The sequence below is a fragment of the Chelonoidis abingdonii genome, chromosome 8, assembly GCF_003597395.2.
Source record: "Chelonoidis abingdonii isolate Lonesome George chromosome 8, CheloAbing_2.0, whole genome shotgun sequence".
NCBI classification, from domain to species: domain Eukaryota; kingdom Metazoa; phylum Chordata; order Testudines; family Testudinidae; genus Chelonoidis; species Chelonoidis abingdonii.
In genome coordinates this window covers 8,283,205-8,304,152 of record NC_133776.1, presented here as the reverse complement: position 1 = coordinate 8,304,152, position 20,948 = coordinate 8,283,205, and the positions used below count along the sequence as shown (strand labels likewise).

General features: G+C 55.2%; 1 protein-coding gene across 16 annotated transcripts in view; it reads right to left on the bottom strand.

Annotated features, from left to right (window-relative positions):
* Positions 1-19,211: 19,211 nt before the first annotated feature.
* EIF4G1 (eukaryotic translation initiation factor 4 gamma 1) overlaps positions 19,212-20,948 on the bottom strand; it is a 43,387-nt gene continuing 41,650 nt past the window's right edge. For all 16 annotated transcript variants that reach the window (XM_032803919.2, XM_075068361.1, XM_075068360.1 and 13 more), the window contains 3 exons: positions 20,845-20,926; positions 20,433-20,573; positions 19,212-20,233 (listed from right to left, as the gene is read on the bottom strand). In XM_032803919.2, the coding sequence (XP_032659810.1) occupies positions 20,052-20,233; positions 20,433-20,573; positions 20,845-20,926 (405 nt within the window). In that variant the 3' untranslated portion in view covers positions 19,212-20,051. The remainder of the gene's footprint in view (positions 20,234-20,432; positions 20,574-20,844; positions 20,927-20,948) is intronic.

Genomic DNA, 20,948 nt, shown 5'->3' with positions numbered 1-20,948 from the left:
GGCATATCAGTGTGACTGTGTCCAGATTGACAGATCACAGCCCAGACTTGCGAATCAGTTTCTCTCATGCGTGTCGACATGAGCTGGTGACTTGAGCCTTGAGGCCGCTGATAAGAACAGTCGTCGAGGTAAGGGAACAGTGAATCCGAGTGTGACGGGGAGGAAGCGGCGACAACCGCACATAAATTTCGTGAAGACCCGAGGGCGACGAAAGTCCCCAAAGGGGAGCCGAGTGAAACTGGTAATGAAGCTCGAATTCACCACGCAAGACGGAGATACCTTCCTGTGCGGAGGGTAGATTGCAATATGAAAGTATGCATCATTCATGTCGAAAGCGGCGTACCAATAGCCGGGAATCCGCAGGGAGGGAATGATGAAATCCCAGGCACACCATGCCGGAAACTTGACACTTCTTAATGAACCTGTTCAGCCTGTCGCGTAGGTCTACAGATGGCCCGAAGGCCCCTTTCACTTGGGATCAAGGAAATAACGGGAATAGAACCGCTTCCCTTCAGCTCCTCCGGTAGCATCCTCTATGACTCCGATCGAGTAGAAGACCTTGTGGATCCTCTGCAGGAGGAGTGCTCGTGAGAGGGTCCTGAAGAGGACGGGGAGGACGGAGGGCGGGAGGGAGGCGGAGAAGGAGAATTGGAGACGGTAATCCCAAGTTCCACCGGTACGCAGGATCCAACAATACCGTCGTTAGCTGGGCACCTACGCCGGGAGGAACGAGAGGCAAGGCGGTTGGAACTTGGAGCGGATCCGGAGAGGGATTGGTAGCGGCTTGCTCTCGGGCGCCACTTCAAGAAAATTGGACTTGGGTCCCGTACTTGGTGGGACGGATTGTTGCCCGGCGGGGGGCCCGATTGCCGTCTGCGTTGTACGAACCACGTCTGCGCCAAAGTCCTTCGCGGACGAGGTGGGGGGTAGGGCGCTGGGGTTTTACAGAGCAGAACAACCGTCTTTGAGTTTGAGGGGTATGCATGCCATCAAGTGAGTGCATGATAACCCGGTTATCCTTCAGACTCTGTAGTCTGAAGGATCTGTCTTTTGCGAAAAAAGACCTTGTCCATCAAATGGCAAGTCCTGTATGGTGCCTGCTTGCAACTCAGGTGGTAGGCTGGATACCTGTAACCAGGATACGCGCTGAATGGCTATGCCAGAAGGGACCCATTCTAGCCGCCCGAATCTGCCCGAGTCCAGTGCGCTTGCAGTGAGGTTCTGGCAACCCTTTCCCTCCTCGAGGAGGGCCTGTGAACTCCTGATGGAGTCTTGTGGATCAGCTCCGTGAATTTGCCGACGCCTCCCACGGTGTTGAAGGAGTATCGCTGTTAAGAGGGCTTTGCTGGTTCGCCACGCGGAGACTGAAGCCTCCAGCAGAGTAAAACTTTCGCCCAACAAAGTCCATGCACTTTGGCCTCCCTGACTTTGGCGCGGAAGGGCTGTTGGCTGTGGCGCTCTCGCTCGTTGACCGACTGGTACACCACCATGAGCAACGGACGGGTGCACATACAGGTATTCATAACCCTTGGAAGGCACCAGTATTTTCTTTCCACGCTCCCAGTGCTGTGGTGGATATGGACGCCCCGGAGATTGCCAGATGTGTTGGCTCTGGCCTGGAATGGATCTGATGAAACAGGAGCGGCCACCCCTGGTATGCGTTTCCTAAGAGGATGCTGACCATCTGGGTCCTCCACCTCAAGGAACTTCCTCACAGGAAGGCTGATATTTTGGGCTACGCGCCGCAAAAGATCCTGGTGCCCCCTAGATTGATAGGGGGAGCACGACGAGGATGTGCCCGCTACCAGCCTCATCCGGGAAGATGATGACGAACAACCCTGGGGACGAGCGGGTCCCTGGACCCCGAAGCTTCATCCTGGTGGACTTCTGCCTCCGAACATCATGTTGTTTGCTGGAGCCTGTATAGCACCGTCTCCGTATCAGCAGGGGGGTGGTCTACTGAGTGTGGCCGCCGGGTAGCCGGTGTTCAGAATGACCCGAGCGTTGATTGGCCCGATGGTTCACCCTGGGCTCTTGGTGGGTAGGGCCCAGGGTGTCCAAAAGGACCACTGCGGGTGCCCCTGGGTCCTGATGGCCTGAGTGTCTGAGCCTCCATAGGATGCACTATCTGCGTACGGAGGCGGACGTGTGGACAGGATGGCCGGGGGAGCTGAGGAGACTGGACCATATCTTTGGTCCATAGTAGCTGTCCCTGCACGGTGCCGGCGAACGGTACCAGGAGCTGTGGCGATATGGAGAGCGGGACTGGGACCTACGACCCAGCGCGTGCCGGAGGTCGACCAGTGCCCGAACATCCGACATGCCTGGATCACTGCGAGATGCTTGCCGGTGCCGGGATCTGGAGCGGTGCCAACGGTACGACGGGGACCCGGGATCTTGTCGCGGTGCCCGAGTCACGACCGGGCACCAGTGATGGAGAAACGGTGCCGGGACTCGCGCGGGCGTCGAGATCGTGATCGTAGCCGGGAACGCGTATCGTGCCGGAGCCGGGAACATTCACGGATCCCGAACGAAGATCGGCGGAGGCTCCTTGGTGCCCCGGAGACGATGGTTCGCACCATGCAGGTTCACCTCAGCGACTGAAGACCCGCACCCAGCGGTGCCGGGAGTTGAGGCAGCTCAGGTCTGTACAGAGCGATGAGGTCATGCGCAGTGGAGAAGGTTCCGCGGCGGTGGACGGTATGACGAGCTCTAACCACAGCGGGGCTGGGGAGCTGGTCGGGCACGGACTTCAGACGGCTTCCTGAAGAGCCGGAATCGATGGTGCAGAGAGCAGGCGGTGCCGCGGCAGCTGCGGTGCGAGGGCAATCCGACCTGGCGCATGCGCGCTCTAACTGCGGTGTGACCGAGGAGTACCGGAGCCTTGAGTTTCTTGCTCCTCGGGGAGAGTGAGCAGCGCGCCGGCTTGGAGGACTGGGCACGGTGACTGGGAGGTGCCCAAAGAGGCGTCTTCGCCGGTGCCGAACAGACGAAGCACTTGTTCCCAGTGCGGAGACGGTGCCGAGAATGGAGAAGTTAGAGCATAGCCTCCATCACGAGTTGTTTTAGCGAGAGTCCAGCTCTTGGTTCTGGTCCGGCTTGAACGCCTTTAACAAATATGGCACTTGTGTCGACAAGATGGCCCACTCACCGAGGCACTTAAAAACAGGAGTCGCAGCGGGTCTCCTGTGGGCATCGGTCGACGGCAAGGTCGTGCAGGGGCTTGAGCCCGGTGAACCGGGCATGGGCCCCGGTGCCGGGGAGGAGAAAGGGCAAACCCCGATCCTCTTAAACTATATACACTAAACTACAACTATAACTAACATAATTAAATAAAGACTAGAGAAAAACTATGTACACGAACGAAGCTAAAGCACGAGCAAACTCGCTAGGAGGTGGAGATCAGCTAAGCCTGCTCTCCACGTGTCACGTCCGACCAACACGGGCAGTAAGAAGGAACTTGAGGAGCGGTCGGGCCGGCAGGGTATATACGTAGCCGCCATACCGGCGCCACTCCAGGGGGCGACTGCTGCCCCACCACCGAGTGTTGCTAGGGTAAAAGTTTCTCCGACGAACGTGCACGCGGCGCGCACACACCTAACTGGAATGGATATGAGCAATCACTCGAAGAAGAATTCCTGGTTGGTGGCAGGCTATCAGATCTAAGCTGGTAATTAAGCTTAGAGGGGTTCATGCTAGCTTCTCAGTTTATGAATGCTAAGGTTCAAATCTGAATAGGAAGCTATGATAGTGCTATCTAAGATGCATGGGATGGATCACTTGATTATTATCTGTTCTGTTCGTTCCCTCTGGGGCATCTGGCATTGGCCACTGTCGGAGGACAGGATACTGGGCTAGATGGACCTTTGGTCTGACCCAGTCTGACCGTTCTTATGTTCACAGTTGGACACTGCCCTTCTAGCACGGAACTATTTTTCTGCCAAGGTAATAGGTTCAAATTCGAAGAGCACATGGGGCTTTTGACTCTGCTGCCCTCCAGGTCCCAGCTTAGGGGCACCTGCCTGCAAGATCAATTGCTTGGAGACATCAGGACCGTGCAGTGCCAGTTTAGCACCCAGGATTCCCTCGAGTCCCCAGGAGCATCTGCATATGTGAGTGTCCGAACATCTTCCCAGGAGCTTTGTCTTTTGTGAGATTTGTCCAGGGAGCTGTTGGGACAGAGAAGCTGGGCACGGTCAATGCCCTCCTTGGCTGGGCTCCTGGCTAAACCCACTTCCTGAAAAGCTGGAGCCCTGTCATGGCTATCCTGAGATGCTGAGTCCAGAACAGGTTCTATAATGGTGCTGGACTAACGACTGCATGAAGAATCTCTGCCCTACTGCTGGTGTGGTGGGAAGCACCCGGGCTGGAATGTGGCTGGGGCAATCTGGAGACCAAAGGTGGAGTCCAGCCCAAAAAGAAGGGCAAAGGACTTTGTTTTGGACTCAACGGTGATGTGGATTGTAGGCAGGTCCTAGAGTCTGAATGAGTCTGGCTTTACCTTGTCTGCCTGGCATCTCACCAACCCAAGGCACAGAGTGGACAGGACATTTAGAAGCTTCACTGACTTTCTAGAGTAGCCTGGGTGCCAGAGATGCCCTGGCAAGCTCCCCAGGCAGGTGTGTGGCTCCCCAAAGTCCTTCTGGTTTGCTGTCATCAAATAGTCACGTCTTGAGATAGGCCTCAAAGTCCTTTCTCCCTGACGTAGCCCCAGGGCAGCCTGCACCCCAAACCCCTCATCCCCAGCCCCACCTGAGCCTGCAACCCCAGCCACAGCCCTCAATCCCCCCCGCACCCCAACCCTGAGTGCAGTCCTGGACTCCGAACCCTTCGGTCTCACCCCCACCACATGAATTTTGTGATGAGCACCGATATGTGTCACACATCTCCTCCATATTGGTGCACATAAAATTCATTCTGCACACGCGTGGGGAAAATTTGAGGGAACACTGCCCACATGCTCACCTCCTAGCTCGATCCCGGAACCCTGTGCACGCCAGACCCCGGCATGCCTGCTGCCCCGCTCCTGGCCATGCAAAATGCAGCTGCTCAGACCCCATCCCTGGCTCCCGCTGCTTCCCCCGATCACAGGTGTCCTGTTCTCCAAGGCACGGCATAGCTCTGCTTTTCCCTATCACACCTCCTACTCTGCCAACCACGCCAGTCTCCTCCCACAAGTATCTCTGCTCCCTTCCCCACCCTGAAAAGCTGCTGTCGCCACCCTCCGCTCCTTCAAAACCCCACTCCAGAACCTCCTCTGCTAGATGCCTCGGGGCAATCAGCCAGGCAGCAACTGCTGGGTCCCAGAGCCTTAAGCAAGCGTAGGTACAGACTGGACCCCCTGCCCTTTCTCTCCCCCACTCCCTGCATCACCTTTGCATCTGTAGACTGGAACAGGGCTGCCCCTTGTTCTGTCTGTGCACAGCGGGGCCCTGACCCTGCCTGGGACCACTGGGCGCTGCTGGGAGAGAGACACTGGCTGAACACTCCTAGGCCCCATGGGAAGCGCAGGCCCAGATGCTCCTCCACTGCTGGAGAAAGAGGGAGCGAGACCCCACCACCACCATCACCGCAGGGTGGAGCAGGATCCGGCGGGAGGGACCTCTGCTGCGTGGCGCCATGCAAGGGGGCTAGCGAGACAGCCACCTCCCCACCCAGGAAACGCAGGAGGAGCGAGACCAGCCCTTGGCATGTGCCCAGGCCCAGCCAGGGGGAGAGGAAACAGCACGGAGGCAAGAAGGTTAGTGTCCAAAGGCCAGTGCCCGCACCCCCCCCCACGGCCCCACAGCCACCTGCCAGGAGGTGTTAGCCTCCGTCGCCATCTAGCAGGCCAAGGCCACAATGCTGCACCTGAGGCAAACCTCTCCCTGCAGCCATGCCCAGGCTGCCCCCCAGCTGGGAGTCTTGGCTAGCACATCAGTCCTTGGTAGTAACTGATGCTGCCAGCGTGGCCTCAACAGCTTAGGAGCTGGGGCTGTTGCTCTTGGCTCCACGGCTGCCACCCCCAGCTCCAAAAGCAGCCAGGCCGGGCACGCCCAAAAGCAGCCTCCAGAGCTCCAGTGAGACAGTGACAGCCCCGGCGGCCGCTGGCCGGTGGCTGAGCTCCAGAGCACAGTGACTCCCTCAATGGAAGGACAAAGGGAACAGCCAGAGTTTGACTCATGTCTGCACTGCAGGACACTGCCCAGACTTACTGCATGCTGGGCTAGCTGGAACCCCCCCATGTCGCTGCCATGTCACATGTAGGGGGGTAATCTGGAGGCTTTCCAGGCCGCTGTGCCCTGCGACTCCATGGACAAAGTTCGCTTTAATCCTACAAGGAGCTTTTTGCAGCCTAACGTTCCCAATTGTTAATCTCCCAGCGGTCTGGCTCAGCCGGCTCAGCCTTTAAGCTGGGAATCAGCTCTCCAGTTAATTATTGGCCAACTCGCTGGCCACTCCACAGTAATGAATCAACAAAGGCAGAACTGGCCCCAGAGCCAGCCAGAGCAACCAGGCAAATGCAAGGAGGCTCCTTCTTCCATTTAATGTAGAGAGTCCTAGTACCGCCCCCATCCCTGTCCCCCCGCCCCATCTGCCACCGCCTTTGCACTCCCCTTATTATGCATCGCCTCCATCTCATGATCTCACAGCACCAGACTCCATCTCAGCACTGGACCCTTTCACCTAATGCAGCCAGGCGGGAGGTGAATGGTCCGGGCACACCCGGAGCAACGGTACCCACAGCGACGTGGCTGGAAGGTCAATGTGCCCACACAATGGCCAGACACTCCTGATCATTAGCTGCATCGTTTATTTTTCAGGGGAGAAATATCTTGCTCCAATACACCACGAGCTGCCTCCCCATTGTCACTGGTTTGCAGCAACCCAATGGGTGGTGTGGGCTTGCCAGGACGGATCTCTACTGAGGGCCCATTTCAGTTCACAGGAGGCCTGTTGATGTTCAGTGCAATCTCCTTTGTCTGGCTCTCTCTTTGGACACAGCTCAGGGAAGGAGCTACCAGGAGGCAGTGATTTCCCTTCCCCCACCCCAGTTTTGTGAACTAGTTACATGCCAATTTAGTGACTGTTTGGAAATTTGAATTGAAACTGAAACATCAATACACACTTTAAAAGCATATACAGTGCATGATAAAATACAGGTATATGAAAAAGTAGAATAGATTTGGAAAGTATGAACATAGACTCGTTTCCTTATACAGCTGTTGTTTTTATGACAATGTCAGTGCATTCATTTCGGTGATGTTGGCCAATCTGACAATTTCAAATGATGATTTGTAAGCAAAGTCTAAATGAGCTTTCCCTGACAGCTAGTGATGAGCTGGGGGCTGGGGGAAAGGCTTCAGGACCAGAATGTATTTACATTCACACCTAATCTACCTAGGTAGCCAGCAAACAGAGCTGTGTTGCCCAAGTGACAGATTTTGGCTGGGGTTGGGTTACAAATCACTTGAATGCCGGGGGGCATGGGGCTGAAATGTTGTTCTTATTGTATGAGTAAAGGGCAGTAGAACTGTACTTAGCCTGTGCTGATTGAGGGCTTCGAAAGAGGGTGGGGACCTGTCCCTATCCACCATTTAAAGACAGAGCTGATTAGGCTCCATAGAGAGTCTTTTGTTCTGTTAAGCGACCGCTGCAGCTGAAAACATTGATAATCAGGTCTAAGTGCTTAGACCTGCTGTGGGACAGTGATTCTGTGGAAGAGATGACCCAGCCTGCACTAGCACTGAGGTTCCCCCATTGAGAGCGCAACTGAAATCACTGAGAGCTGGTGGAACCTCAAGACACCAACTCGCAGAGGTCACATTGGCAGGTGGCAGCAGAAGGTGATGGTGCAGGGCCATTGGCAACAGAACAATGGAGTGAACGGTGGCATGACGAACAGTCATGGCCAGAGCGAACAGTGAGCAGCTGGAGGAACAAGCAAGGTGCCTTCTTGTCCCCCAACTGGGAGGTGTACTCGTGTGAAAGCACCTCTGAACTCTGAGTCTCCACTGATCAAGGACAACACCGGTGAGTGGTGGAGGGAAAAGTGAGGGGCATGTTAAATAAACATTTGTTTGTTGGACTATATTTGAGTCACTTTACTCCAGAACGCTAGATTTGTGATTGGGAATGGAAACTTATATAAATGTTTCCTAGTAGGCCAAGATTTTTAAAATGCATTATTTGCCAAGGTTGTTATCTCACATCGTTGCTATCTTGAGATGTCATTACATTGGGGAGTTTCTGTACTAAATATTTTTATTATTATAATTAATTTTTACATAAGAATGGTCATACTGGGTCAGACCAATGGTCCATATAGCCCAGTACCCTGTCTTCTGACCATGGTCAATGCCAGGTGCTTCAGAGGGAATGAACAGAACAGGGAATCATCAAGTGATCCATCCCCTGTTGCTCATCCCAGCTTCTGGCAAACAGGCTAGGGACTCTCAGAGCATGGTGTTGCATCCCTCCACATCCTGGCTAATAGCCACTGATGGACCTATTCTCCAGGAATTTATCTAGTTCTTTTTCTAAACCTGTTATAGTTTTGGTCTTCACAGCATCCCCTGGCAAAGAGTTCCACGGGTTGACTGTATGTTGTGTGAAGAAATACTTCCTTTTGATTTTTTAAAACCTGCTGCCTATTGATTTCATTGGTGACTGCTAGTTCTTGTGCTATGTGAAGGATTAAAAAACATTTCCTTATTCACATACTTCACACCAGTCAAGATTTATAGACCTCTATCATATCCCCATTAGTCATCTTTTTCTAAGCTGAAAATTCCCAGTCATTTTAATCTCTCCTCCTGTTTCATACCCCTGATTATTTAGTTGCCCATCTCTGTACCTTTTTCCAATTCAAATATATCTTTTTTGGATGGGGTGACCAGATCTGCATACACTATTCAAGGTGTGCACGTACCATGGACTTATATAGAGGCAATGTGATATTTCTGTCTTATTATCTATCCCTTTCTGAATGATTCCCAACATCCGTTCCCTTTTTTGACTGCCGCCGCAAACTGAGTGGATGTTTTCAGAGAACTATCCCCAATGACTCCAAGATCTTTCTTGAGCGTTAACAGCTAAGTCAGACTCCCATCATTTTGTATGTATAGTTGAGATTGCTTTCCAATGTGCATTACTTTGCATTTATCAACACTGAATTTCATCTGCATTTTGTTGCCCAGTCACCCAGTTTTGTGAGATCCCTTTGTAACTCTTCACAGTCTGCCTGGGACTTCACTATCTTGAATATTTTGTATCACCTGCAAATTTTGCCACTTCACTGTTTACCCCTTTCTCCAGATCATTTATGAATATATTGAATGGTCCCAGTATCGAGCCCTCAGGGGTACCATTATTTATCTCTCTCCATTTTGAAAACTGATAATTTATTCCTACCCTGTGTTTCCCATCTTTTAACCAGTTACTGATCCATGAGAGGACTTCCCTCTTATCCCATGATGGCTTACTTTTCAAAAGTCAATTTAAATTAAATCCATTTTTAAAAAATATATATTTTTATAGAAATCTAGACCTGTTGGGTGTTTTGATGTAACTTACATTATCCTTATGTTAAATATGATTATCTTAACAAAACATTTACTTTATTCATATCTCTTTTATACGTTGCAGGTCAAAGTGAAAATGAAAAGACAAAAAAACAATACAACAATTTTTCGACTCAAAAACTACCCAAGGTGAAGAACACATCAAAAACCAAGAATATATCAACATGTCATCTGAAGGTTCAAGTGGCGTATCTACATCCGACCAGCCTGAAGCACAAATACAGCTACCTACTGAAGAAACAGTGTCTCCAAAACCTAAAGGTAGTTCCCGATGTTTGTTGGTCAAGGTGTTCCCATTTATTGAAGTTACAAAAGATGGCTACTGGTGCACCTCTTGCAAAAGAGCTTACGAAGAAGGAAAGCTTCCCAATGCTATAATTGGTAAAGGTGGAGGAGCTTGGTTTGTCAAACCAATCAGCAAAACCACTGCTGACAAACTACATGAAAAGGCTGCAAAACACCAGGCCTCTGGAGTGCATCAACATGCACAAAGCCTTATAAGCCCATTTTCAAAGCCAATTTTAGAAGTACTTCATGAGGCTGTTAAGAATGCTGGAGACACAACACAGTTCATGCCAACAAACATGACTGTGGCATCTTACTTTCGATTTAAGCAAGAGATACTGCACACTACAAACTGAAGGCCAATGTTAAGTGCATTGTCACTTGTTCATCCTGAAGTTGAACACTCGTTCCGACCAAGACCAGCAAAAGCTCACCATCTTTCTGCAAGAAACACAACTGACTGGCTAGAAGCATGCGGTGCAACAGTGAAAGACTCAACAGTTGAAAAAGTGAAAGTCTCTCACCACGTTCAAAAAAATTTGCATACACAGCTGATGAATTCACCGATCCAAATAGACATCAAGTCATTGTGTATATTATCTTGATGTCAGTGGTAGGCCAGTAGATGCATTTCTAGGTGTTCAAGTTATAGAAGACACATCGGCTGCATCTGTGACAACCCACATCTTAGAAGAGTTAAATGCTTGTCAACTGGACCCCAAACAGATGGCTGCTTGTGCATTTGATGGAGCTGCAAACTTCTCTGGAAGACATGGTGGAGCACAAGCTTTGCTCAGAGAAAAGCGTAACCCCAGTCTCTCCTATACACACTGCAGAGGCCATCTACTCCAACTAGCGCTAGTATGAGCTGCAGAATCTTCAAAAGACATTAAAAAAGCTATAAAATTAATGTCTTCATTATATTCTTCTTTCAGCAAGAGTCCAAAAAGACTGAATATCTTGGAAAATAGAGAAGATACACTGGGACTGAAGTTCAAATTAGTCCAACATGGGAAAACCTGCTGCTTTCTCATGAGCGATCCTTGGCTGCTGTCTTAAAATTACTCCGGCCATTATTATTGCTGGCTTTGGAAAGTATCTACCCAGATGGGATGGATCTAAGTAGTGAGGCTGGTGGATTATTCTTGCTGCTACGTTCAGAGAAGACTATTGCCATTCTCTCTCTCTCTCGTAAGTCTACCACTTGGGTCATTAAACAATGCCATCCAGGCATCTGCTACAACAGTAGTTGATCTTTGTCCAGCAATAGAAGCTACATTTGGGTCAATCAGAGAGCTATCCATTGAAAAAGTAGCGGAAGAAGCAAAGACTTCAGTCCAGAAGTTGACTAATGAAGACATTTATATTGAATCCTTAAGTGAAGAAGACAAGAAGTGTTTGCTAAGACAACTGAAAAAGTACAGAGACTTGATTCTTAAAAATCTACAACAGGGACTTCTAGATTCTACTCAAACTCCACATAGCTTTTACAGACCCTTGTCCTATAAAACACGACAGTTGAGTGGAGTGAGGCACTACCAGCAATGGGGCTGCCACGTGCTCAGGACAGACTAGAGAATTTGAACACAGAGTGGAATATCATACAACCAATGAATGAAGATTTTACTTCAACTTCTTTTTTATCATCACTAGTGGCTCGACCCGATCTTTGTTTTCCGTTTCCTGGGATGAAAGAAGTAGGAGTTCATCTTTTGCTACTCCCAGTCACAAGAGCTACAGCTGAGCATTCTTTTTCAACCTTGAATAGAATTTTGTGGTCTGAAAGAAGTCGCCTTCTGCCTGATCATGTGAATAAACTAAATGAGTGTATCAATTGAAGGAATGGACGTACCAGACACACGAGAAGCCACCAAAGATGACCACGTCACATTCAAAAAGTTCATTAACAGAGTTGTGCAAAATTATAACAAGAAACCAAGAAGGATTTAGACGTTGTGCTTCGTAGAAGGCTTGAGTAGCCAACTTTACTTTGTGTGATTTTAAAATGAATTAAATCTAATAAAATGGTCCTGAAACATCTTCAGTTTTTACTATGGTGCCATACAGCCCACCTTAACCCTCATGGTCTCGCCCCTCGTTGGCCCTGATACCCCCCCTGTAAATTCAAACCCCCGCCTAATTTCAATTCCTGGGGAAACCACTGCCACGAGGGATGAAGCTCCCGTAACACTTGGCCATCCCAGTAAAGGACCGAGCCTGTCTCGGCTCAGGGGAGTGGGCTAATTCTTACTAACCTCCACCTTTGCAGGCTCCTGTTTAAAGCAGTCACGGCCCAGACAGGCCATGCCTCCTTTATGCTTCTCCACCTTGTCTAGCAGTCCCGCAGCCTGAATGTGCTAGAGCAGCAGCTCTCAAACTGTGGGGCGCCGGGGCCAGCATTAGACTTGCTGGGACCCAAGGGCTGAAGCTGAAGCCCGAGCTACCACCCCCACCTGGGGCAGCGGGACTTGGCTGCAGCCCCCTCTCATGGGTGGTGGGATCAAAGGCCAGGGCAAGCTAAGCCCCCTCTGACCCAGACCTGGCCCTGCTCATGTTCTGGCCTGAGGCTGCCCTGCCTCCCCCCTTGTTCCCTGAAGCAGGTGGGGACTCAGCTCCATGAGGCCGGGCAGCACTGGGGCCAGCTGAGGGAGGGGTGGGGTTGGGGCGGGCCAGTGGCCAGCATGGGCAAGCTGGTGCTTCAACGGCCGTGGGAGCGCAGGGCCTCGGGTGGAAGGGGCAGGGCCAGTGGGCTAGCCCCCCCAAAGTGGGGGTTCACCCAAGGCAGTGGGGCTCAGGCTCTGCCCTCCATCCAGGGTCAAGTCCTAACATTGTTGTCCGAAGGGGGTCACGATGCAATTAAGTTTGAGCTCCTCCCCCCAACATGGGGAACATGCCCCCCTGGTCTGACCTAGGAAACAAATCTCTCCCCCTGCCAGGGGAAAGTCCCCCGCCCCAGCCAGCGACCGACATACAGACATTGAAAACTACCTGCAGTCCCCTCCAGGCCAAAAGATAAACCAAGGTGCTCCCAGAGCCCACTCGGGACAAAGTAACATGCACTGCACTTCCTGGCTCCTCTAGGCTCTCAGCAGGCCTGGCCATCGGCTACGGGCAGACACTATGGGCATTAAGCTGGTTATAATGCCATACCATCCAATAGCCCCTCCCTTCCTGGGTGTCAGCACCCAGGCACTGCCCATGGGCTGCGAGGAGACTGAGTTAGCCCCACCGCCCACCAGCCAGTTCCTTCTCTAGGCTCTGAGCTACTTTCCCAGGGGCTGGAGGAGGAGAGTTACTAGTTGGACCCCATCTCCACCCAGTGGACAGCAAGTGAGGTGCATCCAGGCTGCTGGAGAAGTTTGTAACCCTGCAGGCCCTCCATGCTGGCTGTGCGGGGGCCAAGCGCTCAGAGAGGGGGATGGAGGCCAGCAAAGGGGCTCACTTCCCCCCTCTCCCACATACCACTAGGACCGGCGTCTCCATCTCTCTCCGGTTCGTTACGTTCCCCCACTGGGGTGACTAGAGAGCTCCACATCAAACGACTGGATGCGTTTATAGGGCCCCTCCCTGGCAGCTTGGCGCGTATTCCACCACCTGGGCACGAACACCATAACTTTGTCCCCTGGGCCATAGCACTGGGCACCACGCAGCGTGCCCCAGCCAGACCTGCCCTCTCTCCTGGGCAAGCCCATGAACTCTACAACCGCTTCCCCACTCAGAAGAGGCCTTACCCTCCGACTCGACCCCCATTAGACACCAGGGTCCCAGCCCCTTCCTCCATGGATCACCAGGGTTTTCAGCATCCCTTTAACCCGCTCCCCCGGTTTGTGAGCGACATGCAGCGGCCCAGAAGCAGCCGCTCCTGCCTTTCTCCCACCAGCCCTGGCGAAGGGCGGACAGGGCTTTGGCTACTGGTCGACGAGGAGCTTGGTGGGGTCACCCCCCTGCTCAAAACTGGCAAGAAGGCACCAGCTGCTGTGTCTGCCTCTGTGGCGGACAGAGCTACCTACCACTTCGGCGTAGCATAGGCCATCACCCCCCAGGATGTAGTTTGCTGCTGTCTGGGTTACTCACGATCCAGGGCCACCTCTGAGAAGGTCCCTCTGTTATAGGCAGGGGAGCATGGCTGTGGTACCCAGATCTCAGGCTTTCCCCATCCTCCGGCCAGAATCACACGCTTTACAGTCATTTGTAACCAGCTCCAAAGCTGTTCAGACAGCTGAACGTGGTACTTCTGGGGCCTCCCACAATGGCTCCTCCTGCTACCCCAAGCCTCACTCGCCCCTGGGGGAGTCCCATCCCCGGCCCCGCTACCTCCCTGCATCCCCGCTCTGCAAGCCCCCTCAGCGAGGAACCAGTCTCAAAGGAGAGATCAGGCAGTAGCTTCATTTGAAACTCAGGGGCTGCGGCAGGAGATATAATCTGCTCCCCCACACAGCCTGACCCTTTCCCCAACCACCTCCAGTTGGACAAAATGTCTCGTGTTCACCCCCTCCAGGGCTGTAGTCTCCCCATTAATCCGCTGCACAGGTGGGGCAGCATCCTGCCCCCTCCTCCATCTGGCCTGTCAGTGTTAGCCTGCTGTGGCACAGCACTACGGGAGTAGCAGGGGGCAAATGAACAAGTAAAATACCTCAGATCCACAGGTAGCTCTTGAGGAGCTTGGCCTGGGGACCCTGGTCCCATTTCTGGGGAGCACCCCAAGACCCCCCCTTCTAGGTCCCATATACAGGCCATTCTTCCTTGGACGTCCACTGAAAATTGGACCTACTGTCTTCACACCCATCAGCCAGCCCGAGGTCTGTTGGTTTCTTAGCCACTAAGCCCACATCACGCCCTTCCTCTTGTGTGGGGCCACTGTGGCTGCTGGCCAGCACTGAGCTACAGGAGCCAGGCTGTTGTCAGCACCAGGGACCGTGCGCTGGCTCCTGGACCACCTTTGATCTGGCACTCAGTACAGGGAGGGCTGGGCTGCGACGATTGCTTTGGCTCGGGACTCGCTCTCAGGAGCTCCTTTGGATCAACTGCGAGCTGCATGTGCTGAGAAACCCTGACTGCGCAAGGGGGGGCATAGGAGCACGGGGCACACAGCATGCAGCTCCCTGTCCAGCTCAGCAGGCAGCCGCTCTGGCTGTCCATTGGGGGAGTGAAGCCGGCAGAGGATGGGCAGGATTTGAATTTGAGTCTAGAGCCTGCCAGGAGCTGGGGCAGTTGGCATGAAGGGCCTCATGCCCTTACAAATGAGGGGTACGGGGGGAGGGCTGCTAAGAAAGTTCTTCCGTCCTTAATTTTTGGGGGGGAGAGGGAGGGGGACAAAACCACCCCATTGAAAAGATGACAGAGCTCTGCCCCTTTCCTATGAAAGGCGAGGGCGTGGGGGATGGCTGGGTTCTGGCTCCCAGCCGTGAAGAGGGACTAAAGGAGGGTTGCAGACACCTTGTCCGCTATGCCCTCGCCCAGGAGCACAAGGGCGCAGCCTTAACACCCTGGTCTCCCCTCTCCCTCCCCCCCATAGCAGGATCTACACTTGGTTGCAGAGGGCTGGGCCAGCCGTTTAGACATGAAGGCCCCAGATCGCACACTCCAGCTTTGGCTTTCCTGGGAGAGTCCTTCCACAATGCATCACCCGCCTTCCCCAGGCAGGGCACCGGCCTCGGCACTCCATGAGTCACAGGCAGAAGAGAAATTGGGAGCAGAGACGCTGCTGCCAGGGGAGACTTGTTCCCCTTATGCTGCATTGTCAGCACCTGGTCCTTGCAGACACTCACTGGTTTGGGTTTAAGATGCTAGGCTGCAGCACGGGCGAGGCCGCAGGTGAGTGGGGTGGGGCTGGCTCCAGGGCTGGAAAGAGGGGGACAGACAGGTTGTGCTGCAGAGATGTTGGGGGCAGGTCCCCCAAACAGAATGGGCTGGGGCTAGCGGAGCAGGGGCAAGTAGCCACTCTGCTGCAGCTACCTGAGCAAGGCCCACACGGGCAAAGACTCGAGCCCACGCTGGATCTCGCTCCAGCCACCAGAAGTCTGTGTCCCAGCTGCCTGGCATTCACTCTGGGGCCGGTTTCCTGCCCGCCTGGGGCCCATCAAAGCAGAGGTTGATGTGGACAATGAGTCATTGCTTCTCCGCCCTGCCAGGGCCCACATGCAGCCAGACACCCCACGCAGGCAGGCCAGACTGCTTCCCACAGACGCTTCCCGCACAGACCCTGCTCCAAGCTCATCGCACCAGCCAGCCCCAAAGTGCCGCACACAAAGGGAACATTTCCTACTCTCCCCCCAGCCCAGCATGAGCCTGAGGGGCAGATCCTGAGCCCCCGCTGGGCTCAGCACTCACCAGGCTAGAGGCATTGGCCAGCTGGGGGGTTGGGTGGTGCTGGAGAGGGGTTCAGAGCAGGCAGCTGGTATGCAAGAGTCCAGCTCCTCCCACGCGTGGGGGACCCTGGGGAGTTCGGACCATCACGGTGGATGCCAAGCACACGGAGCAGTAAACTCTCACTGTGCGAGTGAGTGGAGTGGATGTTCCAGGCCACAGACAACCAGGGCGAGTTCCCTTAAAGCTAATGTGTGTGCAGGGCCCAGCCCAGGGGGGGCTTAGGCCATGGATGGGCACCCAGGCATTACTGCCACAATGCCAATCCACTCCCCACGGGACCAGCCCCACGCCCCTGCCCGTCCCAGTCTCCCCACGGGACCAGCCCCACGCCCGTGCCCGTCCCCGTCTCCCCGCTTCCCACGGGACCAGCCCCGCCCCTGCCCGTCCCCGTCTCCCCGCTTCCCACGGGACCAGCCCCATACCCCTGCCTATCCCAGTCTCCCCACGGGACCAGCCCCTGCCCGTCCCAGTCTCCCCGCTTCCCGCGGGACCAGCCCCACACCCCTGCCCATCCTAATCTCCTTGAGGGACTAGCCCCACGCCTGCCCGTCCCAGTCTCCCCACTTCCCACGGGACCAGCCCCGCGCCCCTGCCCATCCCAGTCTCCCCGCTTCCCACGGGACCAGCCCCGCGCCCCTGCCCGTCCCAGTCTCCCCGCTTCCCACGGGACCAGCCCCGCGCCCCTGCCCGTCCCAGTCTCCCCACTTCCCACGGGACCAGCCCCGCGCCCCTGCCCGTCCCAGTCTCCCCGCTTCCCACGGGACCAGCCCCGCGCCCCTGCCCGTCCCAGTCTCCCCGCTTCCCACGGGACCAGCCCCGCGCCCCTGCCCGTCCCAGTCTCCCCACTTCCCATGGGACCAGACCCAGCCCATCCCAGTCTCCCCACTTCCCGTGGGACCAGCCCCGCACCTGCCCATCCCAGTCTCTTCACTTCCCGCAGGACCAGCCACTGCCTGTCCCAGTCCCCCTCACAGCCAGACAACAGTGAGCCCCACCCAGGGGTGAAGGGGACAGACAGCAGAGAGCTGGGCTCTGCTCCAGCCCCCAGACTGCTGTGCCCACCGCTGAGTTCAGACGGATGCCGCGGGGTAGGGCTACGTCCCCACAGGCGGGGAAGGCAGAGGAAACCCCAGCAGCTAGCGGGGGCGTCACTGCATGAGCAGATGAGGGTACAGCCAGAGGAACATAACACCAGCACCACCCTAATGCACTAGCTTCAACTGCCTAGGAGGGTCTGGTCCCCCCTCCAGGGGGGTGGAGGCCCCAGCTGTCCACCCAGCCCTGCTCTCTAGACCTGGCCCCGCTGCCTGCCTTTGCTGGGAAGTGGGCCCTGATCGCATTTCCCTTTCTGCACATCTCATTAATCTTGTGAAGGTGCCGGACCATTACACCCCGGTGCCCCTCTTACTGCTCAAAATCCCCAAGCCCCAATCCCCACCCCCCTGCAGACCGACCCCATCACAGCTAGGCTCAGCTTCCAAGCACAGCGAGCAGTTCCCTCTGCCTGCTCAGCCCCTCTCCAATCCAGCCTCGGGCATGCGCCAGCAGACACAAACCAGCTCTTTAAGGGCTGAGCCAAATCAATCCAAATTCAAAAGCAGCATCTGAAAATGCTGCCCCACGCAGGGTCGGGACGAGGCCCCACACGGTTTCCCTGGAAGCAGCAGGGCAGGCTCCAGCCATGTACCCTGCCCCCAAGTCCCACCCCTACCCCAGAGTGGGCAGTCGACTCTCCACTGCCAAAATGAGGGGCGGCCATGCCACCGAGCACCCGCCAGATCTGCCTCCAGCCAACAAAACCAAGTGGCTTGTTCTCTCCACGGCACAGCCAGCTTGTGCTTCCAACCAGCCAGTCGTCCTCCCCCTGGAGCGGGATTGCAGCTAGGACCCAGCTTATTCCCTGCTCCCCGAGCCAGCCAGTGCTCCGGGCGGGGCCCACATGAGCGCTGGTGCCCCCTACAGGGGAACAACCCTCAGTCTCATTCCCCTCCAACTGGGGTGAGGCCCCATGTCTCACTCCCTAACCCCCACCGCATGGCAATTCACCCAGCCACGGTAACAACAGGAAAGGCTGGAAGAGGCTGCCCAGGCAGAGCAATTCGACCATCCCTGCCCTCAGGGTAACTCTTCATGGCTGCTACAAAAGCCAGAGGAGAGGCTCTTGGCTCAGCTGCCTGGTGGTTCAGCCCTGCCTCCCAACCCTCCCACTCCATGCAATACTCCATGGTGCCCTCCTGCCCCAGGGCTGCGAAGCCAGCAGCAGAGGAAGCCAGCCCCACTCGGATGAGGAATCAGGCTGACAGCGAGGGCTGTTCACCAGGCACAGTGGGGGATTCTCCATCTCTTCTGTCTCCCCAGGCGGCCTGGTAGGGGGGGATTAGCCAGCCAAGTCACTGGGCTCAGTACAGAGGTTACAGGGTGACATTTAATGGCCTGTTACACCAGGTCAGATTAGATGCGCTAACGATCCCTTCAGGCCGTACACTATGAATAATCTATCATCAATCCATCCACCACTACCCCTGTGGTGCCTCTGCCCAGCCCTCGCACACAGGTGCCCCTGCAGCCTGGGGGCAGGAGCTCAGAGTGTCTAGCCCCCTTCCCAGGGCTGGTGCAGGTGATGCTCTGAAATTTCCTGGCTTTCTGGACTGGATTCACTCCCCTTCCTTCCTGCCACCTCCCCTTGCCCACATGAAGAATGGGCCCAGTCCATCGGGGACCCAGGCTGTCCCCGGGTGGCCATCTTCGCTGAACTCCTGAGCCGTGTTTAGGTTCCCGGATCTCGCTCCAGACCAGACCCGCGAGTGCTTCTCTTGGGACTCCCGCGTTGGCAATCCTTAGGCTGGAAGAGCGATGCCTACAGCGCCACACAGGAGCCTTCATCCCATCCAGGGCAGACGGGCTGTAGCCGCTCTAAGCACAGCGCCGCGGAGGCTGGGGCGGCAGGCGAGCCCTCGACGACGCAGGCCAGGATCCGACAGCGGCACACGCGGCGGTATTTAGCAATGTTCTTTTATTTCCAGTTTAAGGTGAAAAGATGCCTTTAAATCTTCAATTAAATACTCCATAAAGCAAAAAAAAAAAAAAAAAAAAAAAATATTTACAAATTCACGTAACCGGTAATTGAATCCTTGTTTTAATAATTACGCGTGCGGCTCGTTAACATCCGGCGCTCTATAAATACAGGGGATGCAGATGAAGCCACCGCTTGCTAGCTCGCACAATTGTGGCCTTAAACGTGTTGGGGAGAGAGGGGCGGACAGGAGCTGCGGAGCTGGCCCCATAGGAGGCTCGCCCAGCACAGAGGGGACTGGAACTCCCCCTCCCCCCGGAACAGCCCCAGCAGCTCCCAAGCCGATCTCAGAGGTGGGAGATTTGGGGGAGGGGGCTGAAATGATTTTTTGGAAAATAAAAAACCATCCGGCAGGTTTGTGGTGCAGGCTGTGATCCAGGGACGCGGGAGCGGGAGAGCAAAGTCCTGTCCCCAAACCAAATTTAATAAGTTTATATATATATAATCTCTCTATATTTCAGCAATAAATGGGGGGAGGAGACGGCCCCCAACAGACACGAGTTTCTGGTGCTTTGCACCCTGCAGAGTTTGGCCCCGCTCACTGCGATCCATCCGGGTTCCTGCACTGGGGCTGAGCAGAGCCCCACAGCATGCCTGCCTCCTTCAGCATCAATTTATTATCATCAGACACAAACCAATACAGGCCTCGAAAAACAAAACAAAGGAAAGGAGGGAGTCCAGGAGGCAGGGCGGCTCCCCGTGGCCTCTGCGCAAGAGAGTCCAGGCCTCGGGGTGGGCCGAGGTGGCCCTGGCCCCGCTGCTCAGTTGTTGTCCGATTCGTCCTCAGCTTCCCGCAGCCAGGTGAAGAAGGCCGTCACTGACTTGAGGGCCACCCCCTTGCCCTGCTGCTCGGCCGGGTCCTTGCTCGACTCCCACTTGTAGAAGGCTTCCTCCTTGATGACGTCCTCGTCGTACAAGGCATCGAAGAACATTCGGAGCAGGTCTGTGGGGAGGGCGAGAGAGGAGGTCAGGGGGACATGGGAATAGCCCCTGCTGGGCACCCCCCACCCCAGAGCACGTCCACCCAGGGGCATGGGCTGGGATTGAGTGACTGCTGCCCTCTCCCACCTCCTTTCGTCTCCCTGGACTCCCCAGCCCTCCAGGAGCCAGCAGCTGGGCCCCAGCCGGCTGGAGACACTCACTCGGTGGTTGTTCCAGCTTCACCACGAGGGCCTGTAATGCGTAGAGCGCCTGCAGCTCCTTCTGCTCCTCGCTCACGTACTTCTGCAGCAGCTTGGCCCGGCTCTTGATCACCGCTGTGTCCACCCGGTACGGGTTCTCGACTGCGGGGCGAGGGGAGTGAGTGAGAGAGACGGGGGGCGGCCCCACACCCGCTCCTCCCACACTCCCAGCAGATCCTGCGGCCCAGCCCCAGGGTGCAGCAGGTGGGACACGCGGCACCAGGAAGGGTGAAGGAACAGGGTCCCCACTGCTAGCTTCCCCCTCCCATCCCATCCCAGCTGCCAGGGCTCTGGCTAGTTCAGGCCGCCCTTGTGGGAAGGTCTGGGCCCCAAGCTGAGCCCCCAGAGGCAGGGCGGCCACCTCTCTACTTACAGACAATGGCCGAATGGCACACGGACGTCATCAGGGCCCTGACGAAGACATTGGACGAGACCTGATGCTCGCTGAGGTTGGCCTGGTGGGGGGAGAATACCTCA